This window comes from Linderina pennispora (assembly GCF_002104995.1).
Source record: "Linderina pennispora strain ATCC 12442 chromosome Unknown DL89scaffold_131, whole genome shotgun sequence".
Classification (NCBI taxonomy): domain Eukaryota; kingdom Fungi; phylum Kickxellomycota; class Kickxellomycetes; order Kickxellales; family Kickxellaceae; genus Linderina; species Linderina pennispora.
The window spans coordinates 18,841-28,263 of record NW_024468379.1 but is presented as its reverse complement, the minus strand read 5'-3'; the positions used below and the strand labels follow the sequence as shown (position 1 = coordinate 28,263).

At 56.2% G+C, this 9,423-nt stretch overlaps 1 protein-coding gene across 1 annotated transcript; it reads left to right on the top strand.

The window, feature by feature from the left end:
* Positions 1 to 404: 404 nt before the first annotated feature.
* On the top strand, positions 405 to 824 carry DL89DRAFT_272781 (uncharacterized protein). Its single transcript, XM_040889010.1, has 2 exons — positions 405 to 617; positions 649 to 824. Exons 1-2 carry the CDS (start codon positions 428 to 430, stop codon positions 816 to 818), a joined length of 360 nt encoding a protein of 119 aa, XP_040739156.1. The 5' UTR covers positions 405 to 427; the 3' UTR covers positions 819 to 824.
* The last annotated feature ends 8,599 nt before the right edge of the window (positions 825 to 9,423 follow it).

Genomic DNA, 9,423 nt, shown 5'->3' with positions numbered 1-9,423 from the left:
AGAAGAGATGGCCGCCATACACAATGCTAGTGCTTTTCTGTCACTTACTGTGGAGAAGCTCTGTAAGCGTCGGGAATTTGCTGTCCGCCCGAAGCCTCTCGTTGACGCGCTCTTCGGCCGAAGCAAGCCCGCCATCTGTGGTGGGGTTCTGGTCGCTCATTCCTAAATCTCAAGAACTATGTGAAGGAGCTATAGTATAATCTAATTGGGAAAATAAAAGGGAATAAAATTTGCAAGGCGAAGAAAACCGACACTCGTCGCGTTCTGGAAAGAGAGGCCAGAGCTGGAGCAGGCAGAAGCAAAAAAGTCATCGCTACTGATCCCCTCGATCATGCGATCAAATGTCCCCACTCAAGTGCACCCAAATGGCTATTTTTTTTGCAGCTCTCTTTTCATAGCTTTCTCACTTTTTTTTTCTTTATTCCAAATGGGCGCACACAAAAAGACTGTCGACAAGAAACTCGCGCTCAAGCGCAAACTACAGACCACCAAGCGCACTGCGCACGTAGGCAAAACCACACATGACGAGCTCAAGGCCCGGCGGAAACAGATGAAGCATTTGAAAGCCGCCCTTGCGCCCTCCTACGCCTCCACAAAGCACAGCCGGCCGCCGCGACGTCCGCATGGCCCTCGACCGCTCGCTTCTAGAAGATAAAGATCTGTCCGAGCGCCTGCGCGGAACTGCGCCTATACCGACCAACGCACAGCTTCTAAACAAGGCAAAGGAGGAGCGCGAGGCCATGGCGCTGGCATACGAGAACCAGCAGAAGGCACTGAATACAACTGTCGATGAGCTAGCACAGTTAATGAGTAAATAAACACTGAATAAGCTTAAACTGACTTGTGCGACTCCGACTGCGACTGCACCACCAGAATACTGGCGGACGTGCCGAATCCCAGAAGGTGCTCCGGCACCACGCCTAGGGCACGCTGCCGCTCGGGCTTCGTGAATGTGTGGCCTGCGGGTCTGTGTTTCTGCAGCTCCAGCGCAAAATACCCTGTGCCCAGGGAGCGCCCACACACAATCAGATCGTTCCGCGCCAATCCACGCGCCCGCAGCAACAGCGTCTGCAGTGGCGTCGCCGTAGCGATTGTCTCCAGTGACGTGTTTGCGAACTGTGTGGCCAATACCCCAGCGGTCTCGTTGGTCTCAGCGGTCCCAGCGGTCCCAGCGGTCTCGTGGGATGCATTGCGGAACCACAGCTTCTGCGTGATCTTCTTGCGCAGCCCGCTGTCGTCTGCAGCCCCATCAAGCTGCAGTGCGGTACATTAGTCTCCGGCAGGGGGTTATGCACTGGCGACCCCAGCAGGGACGCACTGCGCGGCTGCAAAAGCTGGTCAATAAAGACCGCATCCTCCTGCCCGCTCCCTCATCGACCCTGGTGGCCATGGCTTCAAGGCTCTGCCTCTCAGCTTCCTTAAGCGTCTGTGCCCAGGGGTCAACCTCGTTCTTGAGCCCGCCCTTGGTCTGCACCGCCGCTGGCGAACTGGGAATCGCCGGTCGTGCCTGGGAACCGCTCCTCGCTCAGCACGACGTCCTGGCTGGTTGGCGCGCTGGCCTTGACAAACCGCCACACAACAACCTGCACGTTCGCGTTCACGCACAGTTCGCTAGCCAGCTGCAGCGCCAGCGGTCATCCGAACCGCCAAAGAACGGCACCACGATACGCGGCGCCTCATGGCTCTTGGGTGCATCCGCCAGGGCTGCCAGCTCGCTGCCGTCAGACAATCCCAGGTCAATGAACACGCCGATGTGGCCAGGCGCTTACTGAACAGGCCTGAGATGAACTCGGCCTGCTGCAGGGTCGTGAAGCCCCAGCCCATGCTGGAAAACCACCCGGGCGTCATTGCTCCCTCCTCAGGCTGCCCGCTGCCGCGCCCAAACGCCGACACGATCGTCAGTTCAGCATCGCGTCGCGCGCGCTACCGATCACGGCGTCGACGAAATGCTCCTGGTCGCTGCTGTGACAGCGACCCATGGAAGACCAAGTCGGCCACCCGTGCAAAAAGCCCGGAACACCCGAAATTCACCGGATCCGTCACCACGCGCGGCCTACCGACTCGTACTGGTGGCATTACCGACGAGTTGCGTCCCGGTCAGCTCCAGCAGCCCGCAGCGCAAACACACGCAGCGGCCGCACAATGCCCCCAGCACTGTTCTTCCCATGGAGGTACCCGAGCAACGTCATCAGTGACGGCACCTGCTGCAGCCGGCTCAGCCACCACCAACAGGCTCATTGGCGCACCGGTCGACGGCGCACTGGGCTCGCGTGCCTTGGCGTGCCGGATCCTCAATGCGCTCCTGGTACTGCGGGCGGGTACAGCCACATGACCGCCGGCCGTCGTCACAAACGTCGTAACCAAGGCCTTGACCACCATCATGGTGAAAATCCGGGGTATTGATAACACCGGCCTGCAGCCCGATATTCAGCACAATCAGCTCCACCAGGCCCTTGCAGTTCATCAGGAACCCGATCGTCAGCGACTCGCGCCACGTAAACGCGCTCCACTTGGCCGCCAGTGTGCATCCAACGATCTTGCCAAAGAACGCCACAAAGCAAATCAGAATCAGCAGCCCCCACGTCTTGCCGTCATTCAGATCCGACAGGTTCGTGTTCAGGCCAGACAGGGCAAAGTATATCGGCAGGAAGAATATCTGCACCATGTCCTCGATCTTCTCCGTCACCCTGATTGCGAACCCGCCGTCGTGCGGCACAATAACGCCCACCAAGAACCCGCCAAAGATCGCGTGGATCCCGATAATGTCCGTGAAGTACGCCGACACCAGTACCAAAAAAGAACGTCACAAACAGCACCATCTGCGATGGCTCGCGCCCCTGCAAACACCCGTTGCGACGCAGATACCAGAAATACACCGGCCGCACCGCAAACAGAACAAACAGTGTCCACCCCAGACCCACCAAGAACACCCACAGCGCGCTCAGCCCCGAACCATTATTCGTCAGCGCAATCACCAGTGCCAGCAGACACCACGACACCACGTCGTCAATGGCCGCCGCCGAAATCGAAATCGAGCCAACTGTGGTCTTGAGCAGATTCTGCTCAGTCAGAATCCGCGCCAGCACAGGAAACGCCGTGATTGCCATGGCCACGCCACAGAACAGCATAAAGTTCACGAAGCTACCCTCCTTCTCGATCATATGGAACAAGGCGTAGCTAGTCGCTATGCCCCAGTGCAAACGGCAGGACCATGCCTGCCACACTGATCGCCACGCTGCGATGCAAGTTGCGCTTGAGGATCTTTGGGTCCAGCTCGAGCCCCACCATGAACAGAAACAGCACCAGACCAAAGTTCGCCACCAAGTTCAGGTTTACCATCGAATCCTTCGGGAACACGTTGGTACTGAACGCCTTCCACCGCCCGAGCACCGTCGGGCCAAGCATAATGCCGCCCAGAATCTCAGAGATGACCGGTCGGCTGGTTTATGCGCTTGAATATCAGATGCAGCCCGCGCGTGATACAAATGATGATGAGGATCTGGACGATGAACAGCGTCAACGGGCTGCTGGTCGTGTAGGCGATCGGGTTGCGACCCGAGATGATGCTGGGTGGTGCGCTGCCGCCAGCCATTATAGATAATTATGAAACGTAATAGCCTATTATAAAAAGGGAAGGGAATAATGACGCCTGCTGCTTTGGAAAATAAAGGGTGAAGAGGAAAAACGGGGCGGTTTGGCGAGCCCCACTGGCATTTATGTACGCTCTGCTGGCTGATGTTCCTGGGCGCCCACGCTACGAACAAAAATCAGTGTTTATGGCCAAAAACTCCAATTGGCTCGCACTGTTTTTCTCTTTCTTTTGCCCAATTCTAGCTAGAATGACCCGGCCGTCCTGCTCTACCGGGTGCAAAAAAGATCAAGTGATCGGCAGGTAAAGAAAAGCGCCCAAGCCAGCGTCTTTCTATTTGTTCTGCTTATGTACATTCCGGGCACATGCACGGCAATGTCTGTGGAGAAGCACGCAACAACCGAGCGGTTTATGTCCCTAGCCCCGGACCAAGCAAACAATGTAGCTTTTCTGCCTGTGTTCTTCCATGGAAAACCCATTCAAGTGTGCTCTCGGTCAACCACAGCATTTCCCGCTTGCTCGGTGTCTAGCTCAGATTTTTCACTCATGCTTCTCCTTTCTCACCGCCAATCCCCCATGATGCCATTACAACATTATACCGCATTCTCATACCTGTTCTATTTGCAGAGTCATGCTGCCTGCCAATCTTGCGTCCACAGCAAAATCGAGGCACAAGCATACTATTTCTCTTTCTACCTCATGTGAATGATGTACGGTGGAGCGACATTTGGCAATCATTGCCTCATAGCTATGGATTCCAAATTACACTCTTAGAACGGGTATTCTCACATGAGCCCCCCACCTCTGTGCTGTTTGGACGATCTGCATTACCATGGGTCACCCCCACCGCTGATTGTCTGCATTGCAAGCCAATGGCCGCAGGCGCTGGCCGCACATTTGCATAGGAACAGGACGGAGCACACCCCGGGCCGTTCACAATACCAGCGTCACGCGTTTGGACAAAAAACCAATGCTCTGCCAAGGATGCATGGCAGCAGGTGTCCAAACGGCTGTCTATAAGTGTATTTTGGAAATATGTAAGAACAGAAGGATGAATAACAGAAGGGAAAGCTTAAAATCAGGTACGTCTATCAGCAAGTCGCAGGCACATCGTGTTCTTTTTAGAACATGCGTCCGCCAGAGTCACGCCTCTTGGCCACAATGTGCATTGGGCCACGGTGCTTGGCCACCACTTCCATGACCGACTTGCTGCCGGATTCGGGCGCATACAGCATGACGAACACCACACCGAGCAAGGAGAATCCGGCAAACAGCAGGAATTGGTACTGTGCCAGGTACCACTGGATCATTGGGAACACAAACCCACTGGCAAACGAGAACAGCCAGTTGACTGCACATGCAACCGCCATGACGCCGCCCAAGGCATACCCGGGCACCAGCTCCGGCAGATACAGCCACGGAATCGTGCCTACGCCCAGATTGAACAGGAAGTAGTAGATATACAGCATCACCACCACAATCAGGCCCTTGCCAAAGAACATGCCAATGAAGATCAGCACGCTGGCCACCACCATGCCGGTGAAGCTGACCAGAAGCATCGACCGGCGCCCGAGCTTGTCCAGCCACACCATACACAGCAGCACCGCCGGCACCGCTGACGCAGTCACGCCAACGCACGCCCACTTGGCCACCATCGGCTGCGCATTGTCGAACAGGCCCAGGAATATCGAGTTTGAGTAGAATATGATTCCGTTGATGCCTGACAGCTGCTGCAATCCCATCAGGCCCACACACACCACAAACAGATGCCGCAGATCGTCCTTGGTCAGCCCACGCATCGTCCGCCACAGCCCCGCCCGGGGCTGGGCTTTTCCCCGCCACCAGCCGCCTTGATAGTCGCGTCGCTCTCGCTGGCCCCCTGCCCGGCCTTGCCCTCCTGGCGGACCGTCGTCGGGATCGTCTCGCGCGCCTCATCCAATGCGTCAATGCAGTCCTGCCACTCGGCCGACACGTCGTAGCCGCGACGCAGCTTGAGCAGCGCATGCCGAGCCTCGTTCACCTGGTGGGTCTTGATCAGATACACCGGTGACTCGACGCGGAACGGCAGCAGCACGATCTGGATCAATGAAATGGCGCCCGGGATCGCCACCAGGATCCGCCACTCGGGGTGGCCCGTCAGGAACATCGACGCAATCTGCGCGCCCATGATGCCCAGGACGACCGCCAGCTGGAAGAACGACCCAAAGAACCCGCGCCGCTTGATCGGCGCAATCTCGCCAATGTACATGCACACGACGCTCGAGGCGATGCCGCAGCCGACGCCCGATACGAACCGCCCCAGGATAAAGTGCACTGAGGTCGTTGCTGTGCCCAGAAGCACCGAGCCCGCCAAAAACAGACAGTTGTTGATCACCAGCGTGTTGCGCCGCCCCATGTTGTCCGATATCCCGCCCGACAGGAGCGCGCCAAGGAATCCACCCAGCGCCATGATCCCCACCGCCAGCATCCATGTGTTGCTGGTGAACTGGATGCGCTCGGGAAAGTCCGCCCCCGAGGTGTCCTCGCCCTCAAAGTTGCAGATCGACGACTTGCCAATGTTCAGCACCCCACATGTCCACCCAACATTGACGGCCGATAGTGACGCAAGCAGGGCTGACAGTAGCACGTACCAGCTGATCCCTGCGTTGCGTGAGTCCTGGAACTTGTTGCTGTCCACGTCATGTAGCGCGACAGCAAAGATACGCGGCACTGGCTTGTCTGTGGATTTGCTTTTGCTGGTGTTGCGCGCGCTGCTGGTCGTCTTTGCGCTGCTGGTGCTGCTGGTAGATGACTGTGGCGCCACCATATTTATAAGCCCAATATGAGATATTGTTATACGAATGACAACGAAAGGCAGAGCGAAACTCCAATGAGGGTATTTTGATTAAAAAAAGCAGGCCGTATGTGCAAAGAGCCACAGCAATATTTAAGGCGCCGATATGAGTAGACTATACAAATGGCCTTTGCTGCTGGAATACTAACTGGGTTATATGTGAATCGTGGAGGGTGAGGAGCCGCCGCCCACTCTATTTTGCCGTGCCTTGGCCAGGTCAGACATTGGGCTATTTTTGCAAGCATGTCTCGATTTTATTATGTTCACAGTTTCTCTTCAGCTGTCTGACATCACAGGCTCAAAAAATAGCCAAGACGCTTCCTACTCGCTGCACACGCATGGGCAACAGTAGCCGGGCGGCAAAATAAGGCGATCGTCTGAGTCAGAGCGCAGGGGAAAAAAGCAGCGTGGGGAGCCACAGTTGCCTCAGCCAGCGGCTATGACTGGCAAAAAAACTATCCAGCATCCGTAATCCGTTAATAAATTCTTATTGCAAAATTCCCGAAACGAGCGCTTTACGCCTCGAAGGTCATCGAAGCACCGAGCTTGTGGGCGTTCTCCTGCAGGCGGGCGGTGTCGAAGAGACCGGCCAGCGACAGCTTGACGCCGGGGCGCAGGGCCTGGGTGAACGACAGACCGAGACGGCCAGCGTTGTCGACCTTGGCCTTGACCGAGGCAGTCGGGTCCAGGATGTACTTGGTACCGAGCTCGGCGCTGACGCCACCCTCGGGGTTCTTGAAGTCGTAGACGGCGCGGGCACCAGCCTCGACGCTCTTGGTGACACGCTGGTAGAAGGCGAACTGGACAAGGTTGAACGAGTTGTTGCCCTGCAGGGTGATCAGGTAGTCGGGGCCGGCGTAGCCGAGGGTCGAGTTGGTCTTGGTCACAGCGCCGCTGTTCAGGTCGTAGGCGAGCTCAGCACCAAGCAGAGCACCCTCGCGGCTAGTATGGAAAGACGGGGAAAGAGGGGGGGTGGATATTAGGGTGAGTAAAATCGCGCGTTATCTTGCATCACAACATCAGCATCAATCCAGCGCTGATAAAGACCAAAGAGCGATGCTGCTTACCTGACAGTAACGTCGGCGTTGACGGCAGGGGCCAGGGCGTTGACGTTGACGCGGGCGAACAGGTTGTCCTGCTGGTAGTTGATCTTGGAGACCAGCGAGCGCTTGCTACAAAAAAAAATGATAACAGAGGTTTAGCTTTCCACAACGTTTCTCGCCAGGAAAACACAGTCGCCTACCACAATACTTACGCAGAGTTCAGAGCCGACGAGCCCGAAACCTCGAGCTTCAGACCCTTGGCGAACTTGTTCGAAGCCTCGACCTGGGCAGTGAGCAGGTTAGCGGTGTTCCACGACTCGGTGTAGGTCAGACCGTTGGCCTTGTCGGCGTACTTGGTCTTGAGCTCGCTGATGATGGCTCCCGACTTCAGGTCCTGGGCACCGTTGACGGTGAAGGACACGCCGTTGGCGGTGGTGGTCTTGACCTCGAGCTTGAGGGCACCGAAGGGGTAGTCCTTGCCGAACAGGTCGTTGACGGGCTTGGTGATGTCGGAGTAGCTGGGAGGAGTCATTGTTGCTGAGATTTGGCTACAGAAAAAGTATGACATTAGTTGCATGGCGCACGCAGTTGCCGTACCATGATAGCGGTAAGTTGGCTCCCCAGGGGAACACAGCGGTGCCTTCCCCATCATCGCTGGCGGCCGTGCATCGACGGGCATGCTATCGTCACGACCGCCATACTGCACAATAACGTACCTCGAGGCTAACGAAATTTGAAACGCTAGAGTCTAAAACGAAAAATGGGTGGAGACAGAGATTCGAAAACAAAAAAAGGGAAAAACCGAAGAACGTCGCGGACGGGATAAGGGCTTTAAATACCAGCAGTACCGTGGGTGCGCGTATCGCGGTTTGGTGTCTGATAAACCTGGACCGGCTCGCGCTGCGAGGAGGGCTCCCGGCTCGCTCCCGGCCAGAAAACCGCTGCGGTGGAGTTTGTTATTTGGCGCCGATCAGTGACTGTGTCGCTGGGAATTCTGCATCTGTGGTCAATATAGTGTCTGGCTGACCCGTGCGGCGCTGCTGAGGCAAGCCGAGAGGCAACGATCCATCCAAGAACCGATGCACATGGCAAGTCACACCGCATAAAGCGATTGCTCGCAGTCCCAGCAAGCATGCGCGGCAATAGTGTGGGTGGCCGCCCTACCGGGGAGCAGACACAGCAGCATTGGAACAAACCGGGAATGCCGCGAATTAGCAGTCCACGCCGGCTCATTGTCCCTGACTCTATCCTGATCCAGAACCAGGCGCCGGGTGAATTAGAGCCTGCCGGCGAATCCGCTGCCAGCGACCGGTCCAAGCATGCGCATGTTGGATCAGGCATAATTAGCAGATTATGCTCCAAGCGGCCTGGCAAAGCCGCCAAAGCCGGGACGGGACGATCACTTCTGGTTGTATACTTTGGGCATAAACATCGCCGCTCGTTCCACCGCAACACACTTTAATTCTCAAACGCGAAACAACCTGTACTTTTTTTTTTCTCGAGCGCTTTGGCTTGTGAAGCATTAACCGCTAATTAATACTGCCTGTTAGAAAAGGTTAGTACTCGTTTGCAGTCAGCTCCAGTGCTTTGCAGTTTTGAACTCAGTAGGAAGGCAGGGGCGCTGTGGCTCCCCCTCCCCAGCCAGGGGAAAGAAACCAAAGCGTGGGCAACAGGGAGCTCCAACTGGGCAGTATGAGACCTATCCATGCTGCAGGGGCTCGCCAGTATGTTGACATTAAGCCTCTCTGCTCCCTTATTTCCTCATTCATTCTCACTTGTAATCTCATCCACCATTTTCGCTTTCAGAATTTGTAGACAACAGAGCCGCCTCTAGAAACGACAACAAGCTCAAAGCGGGAGATCCCTATTTTTATCCGAGCGCGTTCCTCCCTGTATTCCAGACTCTTGCGCATTCAACTAACTGGTCCAGGACCTAGTTCCCTATTTGTTTCTCCGGC